Below are 24,524 nucleotides of genomic sequence, written 5' to 3'. Positions count from 1 at the left end.
CGGGGCGAGAATCCAAGAGTCCTGGCACCCAGCCCCCCCTGCTCTAACTACTAGACCCTGCTCCCCTCCCAGAGCTGGGGAGAGAACCCAGGAGTCCTGGCTCCCAGCCTCCCCCTGCTCTAACCACCAGCCCCCACTCCTCTCCCAGAGCTGGGGAGAGAACCCAGGAGTCCTGGCTCCCAGCCCCCTGCTCTAACCCACCAGACCCCACTCCCCTCCCAGAGCTGGGGAGAGAACCCAGGAGTCCTGGCTCCCAGCCCCCTGCTCTAACCACTAGACCCCACTCCCCTCCCAGAGCCGGGGCGAGAATCCAAGAGTCCTGGCACCCAGCCCCCCCTGCTCTAACTACTAGACCTTGTGTGACGAACTGGGCCTGTTCTCACTGTGGTCTGTGAATGCTGACAGGGGAGTGTGACTAGGATGGTCTGCATCGGGGGATGGGAGCCGGCCCAAGGGAACATACCTGAGCTTGTAACATGAGAACCCAGGAGGGGGTTGGAGGTCAGATGACTCCGGGGCCCGGGAAACTGAACAAAGGCTGTGGGAGGGGTCGCTGAAGCAGAGTGCTGGAAGCAGGCTGGAAGGAGGCTGGAGAGATGGCTGGGAGGCAGAGATGGCTCTGACCCCCCAAGGGGGGTGGGCTGGCATGCCCTGGGACCCCAAGCTGGACCTAACTGAGGGGGGCCCTGTTGTCTGTGCCTGCAAGACCTGTCTTGGACTGTATTCCTGTCATCCAAATAAACCTTCTGCTTTACTGGCTGGCTGAGAGTCATGGTGAATCGCAGGAAGCCGGGGGTGCAGGGCCCTGAGTCCCCCAATACTCCGTGACAACTGGTGGCAGCGGTGGGATCTACTGCACCCCGTGGACGGCGCTTCCTGCAGTAAGTGACTGGGGAGCAGTAAAACGAAGGGGGATTGACGGGGACCAGGCCTGCTGAAGAGTGGGAGAGAGACGGTTATTACCCCTGGGAGTGTGTGACCAGCGAGAAGGACTTTTGCAGTAACAGGGTCCCCCGGGGGGATCGCAGCGAGTGGTCCCAGGGGCGGAGGAGTCTGCAGCTCGACCCTGGCAGAGAGGTGGTGACCTCGAGAAGGGCTGGCACACTAGGGGTCCCCCTGGGAACTGTGGGGAGCTGTGAGCACACAGGCCGGTGAGTGGCCAGCAGGAAGATGTATGCCAAGCGGCTTAAGAGCGACCTGGTGGAGCTGTGCAAGCAGAGGCGGCTGCGCATTGGGAGGCTCACCAAAGAACAGCTCGTTGCCCAGCTAGAGGCGGAAGATCGCGCGAATGAACCGATCCCTGTGTCTCAGGGAAGCAGCCTGGCAAATGCAGCGCAGGCACCAGTGTCTGTCCCAGCTGGGAGTGGTCAGCTGGCTGCTGAGGGCTTCCCGAGACCCCTCCTTCCTATGCCTAGGGGAAGGGTGGGGAGGAGCCCAGCAAATACCGAAGGCGCCGTGGCCCCCCCGGCCAGCAGGGGACCCTCCCGGCGAAGCTCGCCGGCCAGCAGAGGATCCTCCCGGCGACGTTCGGCATCCGGGGAGCGGAATTGGCTGGAATGGGAGAAAGAGCTAAAACTGAGAGAGCTGGAGGATCGTGAACAACAGAGACAGCATGAAGAGAGACAGCGTCAGCATGAACGGGAGGAGAAAGAGAGACAGAGACAGGAGAATGAGAGACAGCATCAGCGTGAACTGGAACTGGTGAGATTGAAGGGCAGTGAACCCCCGGCTGCGGTGAGTGATGGGGGACCCAGGACTGCACGGAGCTTTGATAAGTGCATCATGGCCCCATACAAGGAGGGGGAGGACATGGATGACTTCCTGGAGGCCTTTGAGACGGCCTGCGAGCTGCACCGGGTTGATCCCGCGGACAGACTCCGGGTCCTTACCCCCTTACTGGACCCCAAATCCGTGGCATTGTACCGCCAACTGGGAGAGGCAGAGAAAGGGGACTACGAACTATTCAAAAAGGCCCTGCTACGTGAGTTTGGGCTGACTCCTGAGATGTACCGGGGAAGGTTCCGGAGTCAAGATAAAACCCCTGAGATCTCATATCTGCAACTAGCCGTCCGCATGGAAAGATACGCCAGCAAGTGGGCTGGTGGGGCCCAGACGAAGGAGGACCTGATTAAACTGCTGGTACTGGAGCAACTGTATGAGCGGTGCCCATCCGACCTGAGGCTGTGGTTGGTGGACAGAAAGCCAGAGAACCCGCGACACGCCGGGCAGCTGGCTGATGAGTTTGTAAAGAGCCGGTCAGGGGGTGGCAGGGAGGAGCCCCAAAGGAACAGGCCCGCCGTGATGCAGAGAGAGAGTCACCCTGGGACCTCCCAAAGAGGGAATATGGGGAATCCCCTCCCACGGGGAATGCCCAGCGTCAGGGACAACCGACCGGCTCGAGGGGAACCATGGGACATGAGCTGCTATTACTGCGGCCGAAGAGGCCACGTTCGGGCCCAGTGCCCCAAGCTCAAGGACAGACTGAGCAGACCGAACCCGCATAGGGTTAACTTGGTAGAGGCCCAGACGGACGAGGGGCAGGCTTCTCACGAAAGAGGGGCTGGCAGCTTATCAACTGCTCAAGAGAGAGAAGGGCCCCAGGCCAGCTCCTCTAGGGGGCTGGATGCCCCAGACTCAGGGTTTTTGGTTTATACGGTGGGCGCGGGGCTGTCCCTCCGGAGAGAGTACCTTGTTCCCCTGGAGGTGGATGGGAGGAAGGTCAATGGATACTGGGATACGGGCGCAGAGGTGACGCTGGCCCGGCCCGAGGTGGTGGCCCCAGATCAGGTGGTACCCAACTCCTACCTGACCCTGACGGGGGTGGGCGGAACACCAGTCAAAGTGCCCGTGGCAAGGGTACACCTGAAGTGGGGGGCCAAGGAGGGCCCCAAGGATGTGGGGGTACACCCGTATTTGCCCACTGAGGTATTGATGGGGGGGGACCTGGAGAACTGGCCAAGCAACCCCCAAAAGGCACTGGTTGTGACCCGCAGTCAGAGCCGGCGAGGGGCCCTGCGCCCTGGCCTTGGGGGGGGTGCCTTGCCTGAGGCGCAGGACCCTAACCTGGTGGGGAGGGAACGCCCAGGGACGCGGCTCAGGGAGGCTGCAGCTTCGGACCCAGCGGGCGATAAAGAGCAGGTGGCCATCCCTGTCCCAGCTGCTGAGTTCCAGGCCGAGTTACAGAGAGACCCCTCCTTGCGGAAGATAAGGGACCTGGCCGACCTCAATGCGGTACAGACCATGGAACGAGGTGGCCGGAAAAGGTTCCTGTGGGAGAAGGGGTTCCTGTACCGAGAATGGGCTCCCCCAGGGAAAATGGAGTCAGGGGGGATCAGGAGGCAGCTGGTGGTACCCCAGAAGTATCGCCGCCAGCTGCTGTGCCGGGCCCATGACATTCCCCTCTCAGGGCACCAGGGAACCTGGCGTACCCAGCAGAGGCTGCTACGGAGCTTTTACTGGCCTGGGGTCTTTGTTACTGTCCGACAGTACTGCCGATCCTGTGACCCCTGTCAGAGGGGGAGGAAGGCCTGGGACAAGGGGAAAACAGCTTTAGGACCCTTGCCCAGCATAGAGGATCCTTTCCAGAGGGTGGCCAAGGTAAAAAGGGCGGCTCTAAACCAAGAGAGCCCAAAGCACAGACCTCCAGACTGGAGCGCTGGGAGAAGACCACAGCCCAGTTGGAGCCCCAGAGGTATGGGGGTGGGAAAAGGGCACAGGCCGCATAAACCTTCCCACCTGCGAACTGCGAGTGCCATCAAGCACCCCCGACCTAAGGGGGCGCGTGGAACGGAAGGGGCCTGGTGTAACTCCCACCAAGGAACTGGAGGGATGCGGGGGCATCCATGGGAACGGGGGTAGGTTCGAACTTCCCCAGGTCACTGGCTAAAGTGACCCCGCTCAGTTCGGTCTCGAAGGGGGGAGAGATGTGACGAACTGGGACTGTTCTTACTGTGGTGTGTGAATGCTGACAGGGGAGTGTGACTAGGATGGTCTGCATCGGGGGATGGGAGCCGGCCCAAGGGAACATACCTGAGCTTGTAACATGAGAACCCAGGAGGGGGTTGGAGGTCAGATGACTCCGGGGCCCGGGAAACTGAACAAAGGCTGTGGGAGGGGTCGCTGAAGGCAGAGTGCTGGAAGCAGGCTGGAAGGAGGCTGGAGAGATGGCTGGGAGGCAGAGATGGCTCTGACCCCCCAAGGGGGTGGGCTGGCATGCCCTGGGACCCCAAGCTGGACCTAACTGAGGGGGGCCCTGTTGTCTGTGCCTGCAAGACCTGTCTTGGACTGTATTCCTGTCATCCAAATAAACCTTCTGCTTTACTGGCTGGCTGAGAGTCATGGTGAATCGCAGGAAGCCGGGGGTGCAGGGCCCTGAGTCCCCCAATACTCCGTGACACCTTGCTCCCCTCCCAGAGCTGGGGAGAGAACCCAGGAGTCCTGGCACCCAGCCCCACCCCTGCTCTAACTACTAGACCCTGCTCCCCTCCCAGAGCTGGGGAGAGAACCCAGGAGTCCTGGCACCCAGCCCCACCCCTGCTCTAACTACTAGACCCTGCTCCCCTCCCAGAGCTGGGGAGAGAACCCAGGAGTCCTGGCACCCAGCACCCCCACTCTAACCACTAGACCCCGCTCCCCTCCCAGAGCTGGGGAGAGAACCCAGGAGTCCTGGCTCCCAGCCCCCTGCTCTAACCACTAGACCCCACTCCCCTCCCAGAGCTGGGGAGAGAACCCAGGAGTCCTGGCTCCCAGCCCCCCTGCTCTAACCACTAGACCCCACTCCCCTCCCAGAGCCGGGGCGAGAACCCAGGAGTCCTGGCACCCAGCCCCCCCTGCCCTAACTACTAGCCCCCACTCCCCTCTGCGCTCAGCCCCCTGGGCCTGTTGACACCCCTCACCCCCTTCCAGGGTCTCCATGGGCACCCAGTGGGTCCAGCGGGAGGCGCCGGCCGCGCTGCGACAGGCCACGCGGACGTGGTAGGAGGCGAAGGGCGCCAGCCCCTGGATGAGGTGACGGAAGGGTGGCACGTTGAGGTTCTGGTTGTACATGGCCTCGGGGGGGACGGTGCTGAGGTCCTGGTCGGTGCGCACGGCCTGGAGGAGACAGCGGGGGCATTAGTGGGGGCGGGGGCCAGTCTGGGGTGCCCCCTCCCCTGCCTGCAAGGGTCCGGATCCCCCTTGCAAGCCACGGGGCGCCCCCAGGCCCCTGACCCCCATTCCTGGGGGAGCAGAGCTAGGCAACTCCATGCTGCAGAGGAGGAGGCTCTCGCACCAGTGGGGCGACCCAGAGCCCCCCCCAGACCTGGGCCACGATCTGCATTGGCTGCTGGGCCAGTCCTGACCCCCCAGCCCCAGGGCGGGGGAGGGAGGGAAGGTTTCTCAACTCCATCCCCATTGCACGGGGCGGAAGGGCGGCGGGGGGGGTGTCAACGGTCCCCCCATGGAAACTCCCTTCGCCTCCCGAGTTTCGTTTTCCTGGGCGCAGCGGGTTGGGCAGCAGACACAGCCGGGGGGACAGCGGTCACGGTCGGGTGGGGGGCAGTCACAGCCTGCCGCAGGGGCAGGGGGACGGGACGTCCGGGCTCCGGGGAAAGCAGAAGTGGGAAGCCGGATTCGTTCATAAAACCCAAATCCGGGCACTCAGCAACTTGCACTTCCCCTTTCTCAGCGGGGCGGGGGGGGGCACAGGAAATGGGGGGCCGGCTGCCCCCCCCCCCCGGGTCACCTTCCCCCCCCCCACCTGCTTAACCCTGTGTGACCACTCCCTTCCCTGCCAGGGATATTCACCCCCATAACATCCCCCCAACCCCCTCAGGGCCCGATCCCCACGGACCAGCCCCCCGTGTGCTCAGGGCCCCGATCCCCACGGACCAGCCCCCCGTGTGCTCAGCCCCCCCATCCCGTGTGCTCAGGGCCTCAATCCCCATGGACCGGCCCCCCCGTGTGCTCAGCCCCCCCATCCCGTGTGCTCAGGGCCCCGATCCCCACGGACCAGCCCCCCGTGTGCTCAGCCCCCCCATCCCGTGTGCTCAGGGTCCCGATCCCCACGGACCAGCCCCCCGTGTGCTCAGCCCCCCCATCCCGTGTGCTCAGGGCCCCGATCCCCACGGACCAGCCCCCCGTGTGCTCAGCCCCCCCATCCCGTGTGCTCAGGGTCCCGATCCCCACGGACCAGCCCCCCGTGTGCTCAGCCCCCCCATCCCGTGTGCTCAGGGCCCCGATCCCCACGGACCAGCCCCCGACCAAGCGTACCTGGACGGTGCAGATGCTGAGGGGCGACGCCCCGCTGGCCCCCGGCTCCCAGCCCACCTCCAGGGTGTTCTCGCCACGCGTCACCAGCACCAGGCCCCTCGGCCGCTGGGGGACCACTGCGGGCAGGAAATGGGGGAGGGCTCAGGGGCTGCCCCAGCCTGCGCCCCCCGTCACCCCATATCCGTGCTCCAGGGCGTACCGGCTGGACAGGGGGGTGCTATCCCGAGGGACCCTCTGTGGGCTCAGGGGGGAGTTGGGGCAGGGGCTTGCCCCCCCCAAGCAACCTGGAGTGCGGCCTCCCCCAGTGCAGTAGGGAGCCCAGCAGCCGCCAATCAGCCGCGGGCTCCCGGGGCCCGATCCACAGCGCGGGGCAGGGCCCGGCCCCCTCACCTGTCACGGCCGCGGTCCGGGAGGTGGCCACGCCCTTGGCATTGTGGGCTTCACAGGAGAACGAGGCGCTTCTGTTCAGACCTGGAAGGGGCAAGGCAGGGGGAGGGGATGAGAGCATGGGGCAAGGGGACCAGGTTACCCCCCCAGTGCCCCTCACCCCCGACCCACAGTCCCCCGCCCCCCTGGTGCCCCTCACCCCAACCCGCAGCCCCCCGCCACCCCCGGTGCCCCTCACCCCCACCCTGCAGCCCCCCGGTGCCCCTCACCCCCGACCCACAGCCCCCCGCCACCCTGGTGCCCCTCACCCCCGCCCCGCAGCCCCCCGGTGCCCCTCACCCCCGACCCACAGCCCCCCGCCACCCTGGTGCCCCTCACCCCCGCCCCGCAGCCCCCGGGTGTCCCTCACCCCCGACCCACAGCCCCCCCCGCTGACCCCTGCCCCACTCTCCGGGCCCAGCCCCTTCCCCCTTTCCTGGCCGGGTCTGGCCGGGCGAGGGGGCGTCAGTGCAAGGCGTTCCCATCCCTCCCCGTTCCCAGCGCCGGCTCCTGCAGCCGCCTCCCGTCCCCCAAGGTCATGGCGCCTCCAGCTTATCAGGGCGTCCCCCGCAGGGACCAGGCGCGGGGGGTGCTGGGTCTTCAGCCAAGGCCACAGTGCTCTGGGGGCCGGGACGGGCCACTGGCAGGGAGTGGCTGTGGTGCAAATTCCCAGTCCCCCCCCCAATCCCTGCTCCTCTGCCTAGCCTGGGGCACGGTGCAGGGATGGAGGGGGTCCCAGGCAGGGGGCAGGACGGGGGGCAGGGCAGCACGTCCACGCTGTGCTCCAGGAACTCACCCGGCGCCTGCCCGGGGCGTCAGAGCGAGCGGAACCAGCTTCCCGCAGGCCCCAGCCTGGCAGTGCCCCCCTCCTCCCCCGGCACATCTGGGGCCCAGGCTCCCGCCCAGCCGGCCTGGCCAGGCTGGTATGTCAGTCCCCAGCTCCCGCCATGTGGTGGCATTTCCGGGTCTGGCTCCCCGGCCGCAGCCCCACGGCAGGAACCTCAGACAGGGCTGGGGGCTGGACTGAGGGGGGTGGGCAGCCAGGACTCCTGGGTTCCACCCCCAGCTTGGGGAGGGGAGTGGGGTCTAGAGGTTAGAGCAGGGGGCGGGGAGGCTGGGAGCCAGGACTCCTGGGTTCTCTCCTGCCTCATAAGGGGGTACAGCTCAGGAGAGATGCAGCCAATGGAAGGCCTGAGGTGAAGGCCTGACACCTGGGTGAGGGGCTGTGCTGACCCCCCCTCCCCCAGCACTCCTGTCGCAGCCTGGATCCCAGCCCAGAACCAGCGGCCGGGCTGCGGCTGGCAGGGGCGGGGGGAGCTGGGCAGCAGCCCCAGAACCACTGCCCAGGGGTGGCGGGGAAACGTGTCAGCCCTGCCATAGCCCCCCATGTCCTGCATGCACCCCCAGCCCCCTAGAACTGCACCCCCTGCCCACACCCCTGTTCCCCTGCCCCTCCATTCCCAGCCCCCTCTGCGCGCTCCTTGCACCCCCAGCCCCCTAGAACTGCACCCCCTGCCCACACCCCTGTTCCCCTGCCCCTCCATTCCCAGCCCCCTCTGCGCGCTCCTTGCACCCCCAGCCCTGCCGCTCCCTTCCCCTGCAGGGTTCTGCAGCGGCCCCCTCCGCTCCCAGCCGGGCTGGGCCCCATGTCTATGGGGGGGGGGGGACAAGGCGGCTGGACTATCGCCCCCAGCCCCCCCATGCCATGCAATGGACCTCGCTGGCCACGCCGGGCCCTGTGGTGGCACCAGCCGGAGCCCTGACCCACCAGCACTGCACCTGGTGCCGCTGCACCCCCCCAACACTGGTGCTCCAGAGCCCCCCATCCCCCATCTCAGCCCCTCTCCTGTCCCTCCCCCCCCCAGCCTGACTCACACCCCAGTCACCTCCGGCATCTGCTGCCCGTTCCCCCAGCCTGAGTCAGCAGCCGGCTGGCCACGTCCGTGGGGGCGGGGGGGGGGCGCTGTCACAACCTGGGACTGCTCGGCCAATGGGGCACCCTCCCTGGTCCTGATCCGAAGGGGGGACCCTCCCCCACAGGCGAGACGAGACCTGCCCCATGCAGCTCGACCAGTGTGGATGGGGCAACCCCCGACATCGCCCAGCTCCCCGAGGTCCCTCGGGCACTGGAACCGGCCAAATGGGTCACAAGGAAAAATTCCCGGTTTTGGGTCAAAACGTCTTTTGTTTCAACATGCAGCTAACCAGCCTGGGCTCCACCCCGCCTAGTGGTTAGAGCAGGGGGCTGGGAGCCAGGACTCCTGGGTTCTCTCCCTGGCTGAGGGAGGGGAGTGGGGGCTAGTGGGTTTTGGGGGTGGGGGGAACTGGGAAGCAGGACTATGTGACCATGGTGCTCTGTGCCTCGGTTTCCCCTGTAATGAGCGACACCCCGTATAAAGGTTTCAGAGGGGAGCCGTGTTTGTCTGTATCAGCAAAACCAAGGGGGATCCTTGCGGCACCTCAGAGACTAGCGAATGTATTTGGGCCTCAGCTCTCGTGGGCTGGACCCACTTCAGCGGCTGCCCGGAGTGGAGCATAGAGGCCCGTATGGGGGGGCCGCTAACAAGGCAATTCAGTGAAGGTGCAAGCGGCCTATTCTCAGCAGTTGACGGGACGGGGTGAATACCGAGGGAGGGGAAATCGCTCCGTAGCGCTGACGAGGCCAATGCAATCAAGGTGGCCCATTGCCAGCAGTGGACAGCGGGTCACCCCCGCTGCCCCCCCTTGGTACGGCACCTCCCATCCTTTCGCGGATTTGGACCCGCCCCTGTGTGCTCCGCTCCGGGCAGCCGCTGAGGTGGGTTCAGCCCACGAGAGCTGAGGCCCAAACCCATTCCCAAGGATGCCGGTCGTTCCTACCCTGTCTAAAGGCCCCGCGCGCTGCACGGGGACAAGTCCTGCTGACACAGCAAGCGCCAGCCGCTGACTCTGCGATAAACCCCCTGCGGCCGCCAGCTCTGCCCAGCAGCAACCCTACAATAACAGAGCGGCCGCCGTCCCCCCGCCCCCGCCCCGGGGAACCAGCCGTCGCCAGTGACGGATGCCACCCTCCACACAGGCGACACAAGGGGCCGCGGGCCGGAGACAAGCGGCCTATTGAGAGCGGGGCCGGGGAGGGGGCAGCGAGGGCCCCCCCGAATGGAGATGGAGGCCAGTGCATGCCTCTGTGGGCTGCTCCCTCCACCCCCGCCTCTGCCTCCTTCCCCATCTCCCCCCCCCCAAGGACTCCTCTGCTCTCTAGAGCCCAAAGTGGGGGGGCTCTGCCCTCTGGCCCCCACCCCCAGCAGGAACCCCACGCCCTGCCCCCAAGGGGACACCTCCCCCACACTCACCGCTCACGGCGAGCACGGAGGGCGCCCGTGCCATGGGGTCCACCAGGGAGTTGAGGGGGGCCCCGTCTTGCAGCCAGATGACCCGCACCGGCTCGGGGGGGCCCTGGGCGCTGCAGCTCAGGTTGAAGGGGGTGTCAGCTGCCACCTCCAGGTCCTGGGGCTCCTCGGAGAAGAAGGGCAGACCTGGGGGAGGGCAGAGCTGCATTCAGACTAGTCCATCGTCCAGGGCTCCGCCCATACTGAGCGTCGCCCCCACTTGGACAGGTACCGGGGGGCTCCCAGGAGCTGGGGCATCTCTAGCTGCCCTCTCCCCACACTGCCCTACACAGAGTCCCCAGAGCAGTGGGGTTGGGTGTTAGCACCCCGTCAAGATACCGGCGCCGCTCGCCAGCAACGGGCGCAGGCTCCCTGCAGACCCAGGCAGTGTCGCTCACACTCAGGGCAGCTCCCCCCCCCCAGCGACGGGCGCAGGCTCCCTGCAGACCCAGGCAGCGTCCCTCACACTCAGGGCAGCTCCCCCCCCCCCCCAGCGACGGGCGCAGGCTCTCTGCAGACCCAGGCAGCGTCCCTCACACTCAGGGCAGCTCCCCCCCCCCCCCCCAGCGACGGGCGCAGGCTCCCTGCAGACCCAGGCAGTGTCGCTCACACTCAGGGCAGCTCCCCCCCCCACCCCAGCGACGGGCGCAGGCTCCCTGCAGACCCAGGCAGCGTCGCTCACACTCAGGGCAGCTCCCCCCCCGCCAGCGACGGGCGCAGGCTCCCTGCAGACCCAGGCAGCGTCGCTCACACTCAGGGCAGCCCCCCCCCCCAGCGACGGGCGCAGGCTCTCTGCAGACCCAGGCAGCGTCGCTCACACTCAGAGAAGCTCCCCCCCCCCAGCGACGGGCGCAGGCTCTCTGCAGACCCAGGCAGCGTCGCTCACACTCAGGGCAGCTCCGCCCCCCCCAGCGACGGGCGCAGGCTCTCTGCAGACCCAGGCAGCGTCGCTGCATTCCCCTTTATTCAGACACCGGCCTGAGCCCCATGCCGGGCCCCCTGGCGTGGTGCCCGGGGCAGGATCAGGGCTGTGCATGCCCCACCCCTGCGCTGGCACAGGGACACTCACCTTCCAGCTCCAGGTGGGCGGCGTCGGACAGCACCTCCTCCCCGTTCACCCACATGACGCACTGGTAGCTGCCCGCGTCTGAGAGCTGCACGGACGGGATGCTGGGGGGCGGAGAGGGAGCGTGAGCAGGGTGGGCCCCACCGCTCGCCCCCGGACAGGGGCATGGCCATGGGCAGGGGTGGGGGACAGGTGGGTGCTTGGGGCTGCCCACCTAAGGCAAATAATTATTATTGAGGGGATATAATGGGCTCCGTGATGGGGGGGTCCCCCAATATCACCCCCAACCCTTCCTCTGCCCCTCTCCCAGCCCCCTCCTCTCCCCAACGGGGCCAACACAGGGGCCTCTGTGGGCAGCCAGATCAGAGCGACAGGCCACCAGCCCCGTCCCCCTGGCTACCCAGATCAGAGCAACGGGCCACCAGCACCATCCCCCCGGCTACCCAGATCAGAGCAACGGGCCACCAGCCCCGTCCCCCTGGCTACCCAGATCAGAGCAACGGGCCACCAGCACCATCCCCCCGGCTACCCAGATCAGAGCAACGGGCCACCAGCCCCGTCCCCCTGGCTACCCAGATCAGAGCAACGGGCCACCAGCACCATCCCCCCGGCTACCCAGATCAGAGCAACGGGCCACCAGCCCTGTGTCCCCCGGCTACCCAGATCAGAACAACGGGCCACCAGCCCCGTGTCCCCGTCCCTCCCACCCCAGGGGAGACCAATAGGCCCATCTGACCCAGGATCCCGGCTCCTCCCTTACCGGGCCACGCAGCCGCTCTGTGTGCCGACACCGGGAGGAGGTAGGGGGGACCCTGCCTGGTCCCCAGGAGCTGTTGTGCTCCCCGCCAGGCCCCTGCTCACCTGAGCTCGCTGATGGCCAGCCAGACCTTGTCGTTTATGGGCATCTGCATCTGGTTGCTGTCGGCCAGTTCCAGCACCTGCCCGTCCCGCAGCCAGCTGATCTCGGGCAGCTCCTGGCTCAGCTGCACGGCGCAGCGCAGCCGGACGTCTTTGCCCAGGGATGAGGTCTGGTTCGAGGGGTTCTCCAGGAAGTGCAGGTCTGCGGGTGGGGGGGACGCGATGAAGGGGTCCAGCGCCAGAGGCTGCCCCCCAGAATCCCCTGGGTATGGGAGCAGCTGCACCTCAGGTTCCCTGGATCTCTGTATAAACAGCCCCCGCGCCGCGCCCCACCCCAGAGGTGGCTGCACTTCAGCTGCAGGAGAGGGATCCGGGGATAACCAGCCCTTGCGCCCCACCCCAGAGGTGGCTGCATCTGAGCTGCAGGTGCAGGATCCGGGGATAACCAGCCCCCGCGCCCCACCCCAGAGGTGGCTGCATCTGAGCTCCAGGAGAGGGATCCCTGTATAAACAGCCCCCGTCCCCACCTCAGAAGCAGCCGCATCTCTGCTGGGTGTATACCTACATCCCCGCGACGTAACTCATCGTGAGCCCCTGGGCCAGCATTTGATACGGTACCGCATGAGGAATTATTGGTTACGTTGGAAAAGATGGGGATCGATATGAAAAGCCAGAGGTGGATAAGGAACTGGTTAAAGGGGAGACTGCAGCGGGTCGTACTGAAAGGTGAACTGTCAGGTTGGAGGGAGGTCACCAGTGGAGTTCCTCAAGGTTCGGTTTTGGGTCCGATTTTATTTAATCTATTTATTACTGACCTCGGAACCAAATGTAGGAGTGGGCTGATAACGTTTGCGGATGACACAAAGTTGGGGGGTATTGCCAATTCGGAGAAGGATCGGGATATCCTGCAGGGAGACTTGGATGACCTTGTAAACTGGAGTAATAGTAATAGGATGAAATTTAATAGTGAGAAGTGTAAGGTGATGCATTTAGGGATGACTAACAAGAATTTTGGTTATAAGCTGGGGACGCATCGGTTGGAAGTAACGGAAGAGGAGAAGGACCTCGGAGTCCTGGTTGATCGCAGGATGACTATGTGACGTGGCCGTGAAAAAAGCCAATGCGGTCTTGGGATGCATTAGGCGAGGTATTTCGAGTAGGGATAAGGAGGTGCTGCTTCCGTTATACAAGGCACTGGTGAGACCTCATCTGGAGTACTGTGTGCAGTTCTGGTCTCCCATGTTTAAAAAGGATGAACTCAAACTGGAACGGGTACAGAGAAGGGCCACTAAGATGATCCGAGGAATGGAAAATCTGTCGTATGAAAGGAGACTCGAGGAGCTCGGTTTGTTTACCTTAACCAAACGAAGGCTGAGGGGGGATATGATTGCTCTCTTTAAATATATCAGAGGGATAAATACCAGGGAGGGAGAGGAATTATTTCAGCTCAGTACTAATGTGGACACGAGAACGAATGGATATAAACTGGACGTCGGGAAGTTTAGACTTGAAATTAGACGAAGGTTTGTAACCATCAGAGGGGTGAAGTTTTGGAACAGCCTTCCGAGGGAAACGGTGGGGGTGAAAGACCTCTCTGGCTTTAAGATTAAGCTTGATAAGTTTATGGAGAGGATGGTTTGATGGGATAAAGGGATTTTAGTCAATAGGTCAATAACGTGCCATCGCTGGTAATTAGTAACAATCGTCAATGATGGGATATTAAAAGTTACTACAGAGAACTTTTTCTGGAGGGTCTGGCTGGTGAGTCTTGCCCGCATGCTCGGGGTTCAGCTGATCGCCATATTTGGGGTCGGGAAGGAATTTTCCTCCAGGGTAGATTGGCAGAGGCCTTGGAGGTTTTTCACCTTCCTCCGCAGCATGGGGCAGGGGTCGCTACCCTGTTTCCCCGAAAATAAGACAGTGTCTTATATTAATTTTTGCTCCCAAAGATGCGCTAGGTCTTATTTTCAGGGGATGTCTTATATTTCAATGAAGAAGAATACGGTACACATCGGTGGATGCCTTATTATCGGGGAGGTCTTATTATCGGGGGGATGCCTTATATTACAACGAGAGGCAAAACTGTAAGTAGGCCTTATTTTCGGAGGATGTCTTATTTTCGGGGAAACAGGGTAGCTGGAGGAGTCTCTGCGACTTGAAGTCTTTAAATCATGATTTGGGGACTTCAACCGCTGAGTCAAGGGAAAGAATTATTCCGGGACTGGGTGGGTCAGCTTTTGTGGCCCGCATCATGCGGGAGGTCAGACTAGATGATCATAATGGTCCCTTCTGACCTTAAAGTCTATGAGTCTATGAGTTTATCAGCCCCGAAGGTCTAGAGACAGACAGAGGCTGGTTTTCACCCAGAGCCGGCCCATGGACTGGGGTTCGAGGGGACAAACCTCCTGACCCCTGGGGCTCTGGCCCTGAAGCATGCGACTGGCTACACCTGCTGGGAGTGGACCCAGGGAGGCTCATCCCAAGGGCCCTGCTCTCTGGTGTGTTGGGTAAGGGGGGGCAGGGTTCGGAGCCTGTCCCGGTTTGACACCCTGCGGCCTGGGCTGGGGGGCAGGGGGACCCCCAGGACAGCAGCCCCTTGTCGTTCCAGCCCCGCCCCCCAGGAGGTGCTTGGCTGGCACAGCGCCGAGGGAATGCACAAGCCGGCATTACGTGGGAGGGGCCTGCCTCGTGCCGGGCGAGCTGGCAGCCACTGGCGGATGGGGTGGGCACGGCCACCCCCAGGCCTGCACCTGAATGCCTGCGCACAGCAGAGGGCTGGGAATCAGGACACCTGGGTTCCATCCTTGGCTTGGCCACTGACTCTCTGCATTGCTTGGACAGTCCCTGCCTGCCCCTCTGTGCCTCGGTTTCCCCAGCGGCCAAATGACAGATGATTATTCTGCAGCCCCCTCGAGCAGGGACCTTCCCAGATCCCCCGCCCCCCCTTGGGCCATTTAACCCTTCGAGGGGAGCCACATTCCAGGGCGTGGGAAGCAGAAGGGACTTGGCAAGGGCCCCGCTCCTCACTCTGGGGGCTTGTGGGTCACAACAGCAGCCTGAGAGCTCTGCACAGCCCCCCCCCCACCCCCCAGCTGTGTGTCTCAGCCAGAGGCACCCGGCCTGCAGCATGACACTCCCGCCCCCCTCCCTCTGTTGTGGTTCAAACTATTTATTTCCTCTTTCATTTCTCAACTCCGAGCTTCCGGCGGAGGGGCCGGGGCCAGGCCCCCCCGGCGGCCGTTCCCAGCACGTCCCGGCCGGCTGCAGCGATCTGAGGGCCTGGGACTCACCCCGAGAGCCCAGCTGGGCTCAGATCGGGGGCTGGGCAGAGGCTCCGGGGAGGGCTGGGTTAGTGGTGAAGGGGCTGTGGAAACCTGCATTCAAATCCCAGCTCTGCCACTGCTGCCCTGGGGGACCTGGGGTCAGTCCCTGCATCGCTCTGAGAAATGTCCTCTGGGCTGGTCAACTGGGAGCTCGTCGGGGCAGGGCCCGTGTCTCTGGGCAGCACCCGGCACGACGGGGCCCTGATCTCGGTGAGGGTCTGGGCAGTGCCCGGCCCGACGGGAGGCCCTGATCTCAGTTGGGATCTGGGCAGTGCCCGGTGCGACGGGGCCCTGATCTCGGTCGGGGTCTGGGCAGCGCCCGGCGCGACGGGGGGCCCTGATCTCAGTTGGGGTCTGGGCAGCGCCCGGTGCGACAGGGCCCTGATCTCGGGCGGGGTCTGGGCAGCGCCTGGCAGCAGGGACTGTATAACAAACAGCGAGTGTCCCAGCACAAGACATTTCTCAAGGTCAATGTGGTGCTGAAATGCACCCACCTCTGGGGAGGAGTTCCCAGCCACAGGGACAGTTACTGCAGGGGAGATGGAGAGGGATGTGCAGAGCCCTGGCATGGCATGGAGACCCACAGCCCCAACCCACAGCCCCCTGCCTCTGCGCCCCCCTCCCCGTTCATGTTACCCCCCGCCCCTGAGCCTACAGATCCCCCCCAGCTGTGCCCAGGAGGAAAGGCCCCCGGACGCCTGGGTTCAGGGCGGGGGCTGTACAGACCGGCCTGGCCGGCGGTAACCAGTCCCAGATGTCTGGCCCCGATCGGCAGGGCGGGCTCCTCAGCTGCTCTGGGTCCCTTCGGGCAGCCCTGCCCTGGGAGTGCTGGTCCCTGGCCCCCGGCCACTGGCTGAGCGGAGCTGCAGGTGCAAAACTCTCCCAGCCAGAAGGCGCCATGCGTGGCTTGCACAGCACACCCAGCCCTGCCCCCCAGCGCCCCTCAGCCCTGCCCCCCAGCCCTGCCCCCCAGCCCTGCCAGTGCCCCTCAGTCCTGCCCCCCAGCCCTGCCCCCCAGCCCTGCCCCCCAGCCCTGCCAGTGCCCCTCAGCCCTGCCCCCCAGCCCTGCCAGTGCCCCCCAGCCCTGCCCCCCAGCCCTGCCAGTGCCCCCCAGCCCTGACCCGCAGCCCCCTGGGTCCCAGCCCTGCCCCCCAGCTCTGCCAGAGCCCCCCAGCCCTGCCAGTGCCCCCCAGCCCTGACCCGCAGCCCCCTGGGTCCCAGCCCTGACCCCCAGCCCTGCCCCCAGCTCTGTCAATCTGCCAATGTCCCTCTGCCCCGACCTGCACCCCCCTGTTATCCCAGCCCTGGGGGCTTGGAGAGTGGTGCTTCTCCGTCCTGACCCGCTGTCCCCCAGCTTGGCCAGTGCCCCTCACTCCCGACCCGCAGTCCCCTGCTAGCCCAGCCCAGCCCCCCCACCCCCAGCTCTGCTGGTGCCCCTCACTCCTGACCCGCAGCCCCCTGCCATCCCAGCCCCGCCGGGCTCTGAACAGGTCCCTGTCCCACAGCCCCCTGCCATCTGCAACCCTCCTCACTGTGGGCTCTGGGCACCTCCCCAAGCGCACAGGGAGTTTGAGAGAAGGTCCTGGAGTCTGACCTCCCCTCCCCGCAGCCCACCCTACACCCACGGGAGATTTACCCTTCCCGAGCCCGTCCGGGAGCCTTATCCCAAATGGGGAAACCGAGGCGCGGTGGGGGTTAGGGGACTTGGCCAGGGTCACATGGGGAGTCTGTGGCAGCGTCAGGATTTGAACCCAGGTCTCCCATAGGCCCAGGCCTCTGCCCTACCCTCCAGGACCCAGCGGCCTCTGCGTGCAGTGGGGCACAGGGGAAGACGGCCCCGATCCTGTGGGTTGGCTCTGCCCTACTTGCCGCGGGAGGCCCAGGGAGGCAGCAGGACAGCCAGGGGTTGGACCCAGGTGTCCTGAGCTCCAGCCCAGGCCCCTCCAGAAGGATTTCAAAGGCTGCCACCAAGCGTTGGGTCCCTGCCTCCCGGGAGGGAGAGCCAGACTGGCCAGTGTGACTTTCTTGGGGGTCCGACTGCCTTAAAAGGGTCGGATTTGCACAGCGCCTGGCACAGCCTGGAAGCCAGGCCTCTGCCGAGGGGTTCAGGGTGGGTACTCACCCGAGTGGGCAGCGCCCGTGCCCATCCAGCAGGCCACCAGCACGCACAGGAGGGAGCTGCGGGCCTTGCCCATGTTCTACAAACCAAAACAAGCCGTCGGCTCCGGTTTCCCCCCAAAGCACCAGCTCCTGGAATTGAGTTGGGGGGCCGGGGCCAGAGCCAGGAGCCCTGCCCTGAAGGGAACACCCCGGGTTGGGAACTGTCCCAGGGCCGGAACTGGTCCAGGCGGGTCCCGAATCAGCGCTGGCTCCACACGGCGGATCCGTGCCTCGAAGGCTGGAAACAAATTCCTCCCGCCGACTGGGCCAGACCAGCGCAAGCCCCCAAACAGAGCTGGCTCCAGTTCTCCTGCCTCGGCCGAGCTAGTGGGTTCCACTCTCTGCTGCGCCCCCCTGCTCAGCCTTCCTTCGCGGTGCCCGCACCTGACTCCCCGCTTCTCTCATCCGCCCGCCCGGCGCCTGGGTTCCCAATCCAGTCCAACCCCAGCGCGAGAGCGAGCGAGTGCCTGCCCCCTTCCCAGCCCTCTGGCTTCTCTGCTTCCAGGGCCAGGGCCAGAACCAGGGCTGTTACGCTTCCCTCCCTGCCTGGCTCCCCACCCACCCACGCTGCCTGGCTGAAACTTGGCTGGGCCCGAAAGGAGAAGGGGGCAGGGCTGCTGTCCCCAGCACTGGGGTGAATGGTTGGGAAATTCCAGCCGGCAGCCGAGGGGTTAATGGGAGGAGAGCAGAAGAAAGGCTGAAAGAAAGTTTTCTGTCTGTTAAAGTTACAGGCACTGGGAATGGAGCAGGCGAGGCCAGGGCCAGGCGGGCGCGGGACTGGGGTGCTGAGGGGGGCGGGAGGCTGCTGCCCGCGCCCAGGGCACACCAGGGGTTAGGAAAAATTCAATCTTTTCTATTCTTATTAACATGATAATAGTGTGCAGTGGAGATCAGGGCCCCGTCGCACCGGGCGCTGCCCAGACCCTGACCGAGATCAGGGCCCCATCGCACCGGGCGCTGCCCAAACCCTGACCGAGATCAGGGCCCCGTCGCGCCGGGTGCTGCCCAGACCCTGGCTGAGATCAGGGCCCCGTCGCGCCGGGTGCTGCCCAGACCCCGGCCGAGATCAGGGCCCCGTCGTGCCAGGCGCTGCCCAGACCCCAGCTGAGATCAGGGCCCCGTCGCGCCGGGCGCTGCCCAGACCCCGGCCGAGATCAGGGCCCCGTCGGACCGGGCGCTGCCCAAACCCCGACCGAGATCAGGGCCCCGTCGCGCCGGGCGCTGCCCAGACCCCGGCCGAGATCAGGGCCCCGTCGGACCGGGCGCTGCCCAAACCCCGACCGAGATCAGGGCCCCGTCGCGCCGGGCGCTGCCCAGACCCCGGCCGAGATCAGGGCCCCATCGCGCCGGGTGCTGCCCAGACCCCGGCCGAGATCAGGGCCCCGTCGCGCCGGGTGCTGCCCAGACCCTGGCTGAGATCAGGGCCCCCCGTCGTGCCAGGCGCTGCCCAGACCCCAGCCGAGATCAGGGCCCCGTCGCGCCGGGTGCTGCCCAGACCCTGGCTGAGATCAGGGCCCCCCGTCGTGCCAGGCGCTGCCCAGACCCCAGCCGAGATCAGGCCCCGTCGCACCGGGCGCTGCCCAGACCCTGGCCGAGATCAGGCCCCGTTGCGCCAGGCACTGCCCAGACCCCGACTGAGATCAGGGCCCCGTTGCACCGGATCCTGGCTGCAGCCCAGCCCCCAACCACCAGATCATGCTGCCTTGGCCCGTGGCTGGCACAGACTGATATTGAAACAGGAAGGGGCAATTGGGAACCGGCTCCTCATTCAATTACGCCAGCTTTACCCCAGGCTATCCCCACTGCCTTCCCTGCAGCTATTCCTGATTTACACCCGCTGTGAGCAGCACGCTTCCCTTACACCCACTGCCGCGGGGACTTTCTGTCGGGTTATTTTTGCCCCACCAGGTTCCTGGTTTTGTCCTGTCTTAGAGCCAGAGCCTCGGAGCAGGACTGGCTGTTTCCTCTGCCTCTCCCTGGGCTGGGGCTGGGGTGTCAGAGAGAAGGAAGAAGACAAACACCACAACCAGCCCTGATCTCGGCTGGGGTCTGGGCGGCGCCCGGCGCGACGGGGCCCTGATCTCGGTTGGGGTCTGGGCAGCGCCCGGCCCGACGGGGCCCTGATCTCGGTCGGGGTCTGGGCGGCACCTGGTCCGACTGGGGCTTTGATGTCAGTCGGGGTCTGGGCAGCGCCCGGCCCGACGGGGCCTGATCTCGGCCGGGGTCTGGGCAGCGCCCGGCGTGACGGGGCCCTGATCTCGGTTGGGGTCTGGGTAGCGCCCGGCGTGACGGGGCCCTGATCTCGGCCGGGGTCTGGGCAGTGCCCGGCGTGACGGGGCCCTGATCTCGGTTGGGGTCTGGGTAGCGCCCGGCCCGATGGGGCCCTGATCTCGGTTGGGGTCTGGGCGGCGCCTGGCCCAACGGGGCCCTGATCTCGGCCGGGGTCTGGACGGCGCCCGGCCCGACGGGGCCCTGATCTCGGCCAGGGTCTGGGCAGCGCCCGGCCCGACAGGGCCCTGATCTCGGTTGGGGTCTGGGCGGCGCCCGGCCCGACAGGGGCTCTGATGTCAGTCGGGGTCTGGGCAGCGTCTGGCACAACACGGGCCCTGATGTCAGTCAAGGCTTTTGAGTGTCACAGTAATTTCAATAATAAATCCACAGGCCCAGGCCTGACAAGCTACCCTGCAATAAACAGACCAGCACACAACAGTTTTCCCCCTGAGTAAGAACTGCAGGGAAAGACAATCCATCTGATAAGGAACAGGGGCTCTTATCTGGTGTTTGTGTTGGGTCCCACCTACAGCAGGAGCTGAGATCAGAGCCTGGGTGGTTGCCACTGACAGACAGAGTGAGAGCCAGTCCCTGCCCCCACCATAGACACAGGGAGGATCCTTATCCCTGTTTTACAAATGTGGAAACTGAGGCACAGAGCGAGGATATGACTTGCCTGGGCTCACTGGCAGAGTGGGGAGAGAACCCTGGTGTCCTGGCTCCTAGACGGCCTCCCAGCTCAGTACTCCGCCCCAGTAAAGCTACGGTGGTATTTGCCCAGATTAAGTGCCCAATAAAAGCTGCAATGTTTGTACTGGGGGGCGGGAGCCTTTACAAGCCTGGGGCTTTGGGGTTTAAACATTAACCCCCAGAAGAGCTGCCAGGTGGGATTGTGACCCTGGGGGGCCTCCTCCAGCAGGAGAATTCCCCCCCCACCCCCGCCGACCTGGAAGGGGGAGGGGAGCCACCCCACTTCCACCCTTGGGGGCATGTGGCTCTCCCTTGTGATCATAGCTGGGACTGGGGAGGGGAGCTGGTTGGGGGACCCTAAACGAATCAGGAGACTCCACCCTCTTTGGCCCTAGATCTGAGAGCTGGGTCAGTGGCACTGTCCCCATTTTATAAATTGGGAAACCGAGGCACGGAGATGGGAAGGACCCCACGGTGACCCGGAAATAGACCCAGGAGTCCTGGCTCCCAGCCCCCCTGCTCTAACCCGCTAGACCCCACTCCCTTCCCAGTCAGGAAGAGAACCCAGGAGTCCTGGCCCGCAGCCCCCCCTGCTCTAACCACTAGACCCTGCTCTCTGCCGCAGATCGAGAGGGTGTCCCAGAACCATCCCCTCTGCCTGTCTGCGGGGTTAACACAACAGCGATGAGCGGAAGGCTCCGGATGGCAGCGCCCGCCCGGCTCAGGTTTCCACGCGGGGGCTGCTGTTGATGGAGCACCAGGCTGGGGGCTTTGTCCCTAGGGGTCTGCCGGGCAGATGCGTCATGCCTTAGGCTGGGACAGAGAAGCCACTGGCCAGGCCACCTGAACCATCCACCACAGAGCTCCCACCCCCGCCCCGCCCCGCCCCACGCCAGCTGGGATCATCGGGCTCTGGGGTGCCTGGCGTCAAGGCTGTATCCCATGTGGCTCCAGTGCACAGGCACCTGAGATGTCCCCCCAGCTCTGCCGGTGCCCCTCACTCCCGACCCACAGCCCCAGCTAGCCCAGCCCTGGCCCCCCCAGCTCTGCCGGTGCCCCTCACTCCCGACCTGCAGCCCCTGCTAGCCCAGCCCTGGCCCCCCCAGCTCTGCCGGTGCCCCTCACTCCCGACCTGCAGCCCCTGCTAGCCCAGCCCTGGCCCCACCAGCTCTGCCGGTGCCCCTCACTCCCGACCCGCAGCCCCTGCTAGCCCAGCCCTGCCCCCCCCCAGCTCTGCCGGTGCCCCTCACTCCCGACCCGCAGCCCCTGCTAGCCCAGCCCTGCCCCCCCCAGCTCTGCCGGTGCCCCTCACTCCCGACCTGCAGCCCCCTGCTAGCCCAGCCCTGGCCCCCCCAGCTCTGCCGGTGCCCCTCACTCCCGACCCGCAGCCCCTGCCAGCCCAGCCCTGCCCTGCCCCCCACCCCTGCCCGTGTCCCTCACTCCCGACCTGCAGTCCCTGCTAGACCAGCCTTGCCCCCCCCCACTCCTGCTGGTGCCCCTCACTCCCGACCCGCAGCCCCTGCTACCCAGGGTCAGTCTCTTTCATGTCTCTAACCTCCCAGCCCGGAAGGCTGGCACAGCTCTGAGGGGTGTTCAGCTGAACCCCTGAGGCAGGCTGACACCCCTGGGGCAGGACACAAAGCAGGGGCTGTTCTAGCAAACCCCGCCCTGCAGGCCCCTCTCCCAGGCAGGGGGGCAGAAATGTGGCCTTGTGGGCGCTGACCCCTCCGAGTGGCTGGGATGGATCCAGGTGCCCGACTCGCCTCCCACAGGGAGTCAATATAGATGGGGAGGGGTGGGAAGGAGCTTAACCCTTCCCCACCTGCTCCTGCCTGTCCCCAGGCGGAGATCTGGGTGTGGAAAGGGTTAATGCAGGTGCTGCCAATTTGGGGACTTTGGGGTGGGGGGGGGAGGTTCCCTGCAAGGACCTGCCAGGAGTGGGGTGTTCTCCCCGTCAGGGGACCAAACCTGGCTGCCGCATAGAGGTGTGGGTCCTGGATCCGGACCTCTGCTCCTCCTGGGGTCAAAGAGTCGCCCCTGACTGCAGTGGGGTCGGACCGGATCCTGATCTCAGCTCCCTGGGGCCAATCCAGAGTCACCCCTGACTGCAGTGGGGTCGGACCAGATCCTGATCTCAGCTCCCTGGGGCCAATCCAGAGTCACCCCTGACTGCAGTGGGGTCGGACCAGATCCTGATCTCAGCTCCCTGGGGCCAATCCAGAGTCACCCCTGACTGCAGTGGGGTCGGACCAGATCCTGATCTCAGCTCCCTGGGGCCAATCCAGAGTCACCCCTGACTGCAGTGGGGTCGGACCAGATCCTGATCTCAGCTCCCCAGGGTCAATCCAGAGTCACCCCTGACTGCAATGGGGTCGGACCAGATCCTGATCTCAGCTCCCTGGGTCAATCCAGAGTCACCCCTGACTGCAGTGGGGTCGGACCAGATCCTGATCTCAGCTCCCCAGGGTCAATCCAGAGTCACCCCTGACCGCAGTGGGGTCAGACCAGATCCTGATCTCAGCTCCCCTGGGGCCAATCCAGAGTCACCCTTGACTGCAGTGGAGTCGGACCAGATCCTGATCTCAGCTCCCTGGGGCCAATCCAGAGTCACCCCTGACTGCAGTGGGGTCGGGGCCGGATCCTGATCTCAGCTCCCTGGGGCCAATCCAGAGTCACCCCTGACCGCAGTGGGGTTGGACCAGATCCTGATCTCAGCTCCCCTGGGGCCAATCCAGAGTCACCCCTGACTGCAGTGGGGTCAGGGCTAGATCCTGATCTCAGCCCCCTGGGGTGAATCTGGAGTGACTCTAACTGCAGGACTGAACCCCGGCCCTGCAATCCGCTGTGCATATCCCAGCTGACCTGCAGCCCAGCCCAGTCCCGGCCAAGGGGGCCACTTGGCGGAGCTCAGGGAGTTGATTTATGGCCAGTTCTTTGGCCAATTCAAAGCCTGGATCTCAAAGAACCCAGCCCAAGGCTGTTCCCTCCCCGGCTGTGCAAAGCCACGGGCTGCAGGAGGAGAAGCTGGACGCGCTGCGCCGCGAAGAGGCCCAGCGATTAGCGCTGTCTGGGGCTGGACTCAGTCTGGTGGGGTGGGGGTCTGTGGGGTATCAAGGGCTGTGTGTGTTTGGGGGGGTCATTCCTGATCCTGCCTGCAGGCTAGGGGGCTCTGCAGGGAAGCAGGAGAGCTCAGCAGTTTACAGCAGCCAGCCCAGCCCAGGGCGTGGGGAGCTGTGCGCACTGGGCTAGGGAGCAGCCTGCTTCGTCTCTCTCTGGTTTGGGGTCCGTGTGTGCTGGGAAAGGAGCCCCATGCTGTGGTCTGCCAGCAGGAGCATTTCCTGTGGTTCTGGGCTCTCCCCGTCACAGCGGTTACCCCAGCGCTGGCCACTGTGCGGCGTTGTGTCTCTTCCCTCCCCCGGGACTGGCCACCAGACTCTGGGCTAGGTGGACCCCTGGACTGATGCATTATGGGGATGCGCATGAACCCTCCCAGCACAGGTAACGCCCCCTGCTGGTGCTCCCTGGTGTCTGCACCACACACCGGCCTCCTCCCCTGATTTTTCCATCATCCCTTCTAGCCTTGCTAACCGCCTAACACAGCTGCCCTGGGAGGAGGGGGATCACAAAACAAAGGAAACCCACTCCCCACCCCCCGGGGGGCTAAAGGAATTTAATATTGTGGCAAGGGGGGGGCTGGGAGCCAGGACTCCTGGGTTCTCTTCCCGGCTCTGGGAGGGGAGTGGGGTCTAGAGGTTAGAGCAGGGGTGACAGGGAGCCAGGACTCGTGGGTTCTCTCCCCGGCTCTGGGAGGGGAGTGGGGTCTAGTGGTTAGAGTGTGTGGTGGAGACTGGGAGCCAGGACTCCTGGGTTCTATACCTGGCTCTGGGAGGGAAGTGGGGACTAGTGGTTAGAGTGTGTGGGGGAGACTGGGAGCCAGGACTCCTGGGTTCTCTCCCGGCTCTGGGAGGAAAGTGGGGACTAGTGGTTAGAGCGGGGGGGCTGGGAGCCAGGACTCCTGGGTTCTCTCCCGGCTCTGGGAGGGGAGTGGGGACTAGTGGTTAGAGCAGGGGGGCTGGGAGCCAGGACTCCTGGGTTCTCTCCCGGCTCTGGGAG

The 24,524-nt window shown here is 65.1% G+C and overlaps 1 protein-coding gene across 4 annotated transcripts in view; it reads right to left on the bottom strand.

Annotated features, from left to right (window-relative positions):
• Positions 1 to 18,041, bottom strand: part of AXL (AXL receptor tyrosine kinase) — a 29,734-nt gene extending 11,693 nt beyond the window's left edge. Inside the window, exons 1-7 of one of the 4 annotated variants that reach the window (XM_065571014.1) lie at positions 17,413 to 18,041; positions 11,971 to 12,169; positions 11,113 to 11,213; positions 10,008 to 10,190; positions 6,640 to 6,720; positions 6,250 to 6,365; positions 4,896 to 5,091 (exon numbers count right to left, since the gene is read on the bottom strand). In XM_065571014.1, the coding sequence (XP_065427086.1) occupies positions 4,896 to 5,091; positions 6,250 to 6,365; positions 6,640 to 6,720; positions 10,008 to 10,190; positions 11,113 to 11,213; positions 11,971 to 12,169; positions 17,413 to 17,485 (949 nt within the window). In that variant the 5' untranslated portion in view covers positions 17,486 to 18,041. Of the gene's footprint in view, positions 1 to 4,895; positions 5,092 to 6,249; positions 6,366 to 6,639; positions 6,721 to 7,072; positions 7,409 to 10,007; positions 10,191 to 11,112; positions 11,214 to 11,970; positions 12,170 to 17,412 lie in introns of those variants that run through there. The other 3 variants (XM_065571013.1, XM_065571012.1, XM_065571015.1) reach the window with 3 other exon arrangements.
• Positions 18,042 to 24,524: the final 6,483 nt, after the last annotated feature.

This window comes from Chrysemys picta, chromosome 17 (assembly GCF_011386835.1).
Source record: "Chrysemys picta bellii isolate R12L10 chromosome 17, ASM1138683v2, whole genome shotgun sequence".
Classification (NCBI taxonomy): Eukaryota; Metazoa; Chordata; order Testudines; family Emydidae; genus Chrysemys; species Chrysemys picta.
This window is presented reverse-complemented; position numbering and strand designations above follow the sequence as displayed.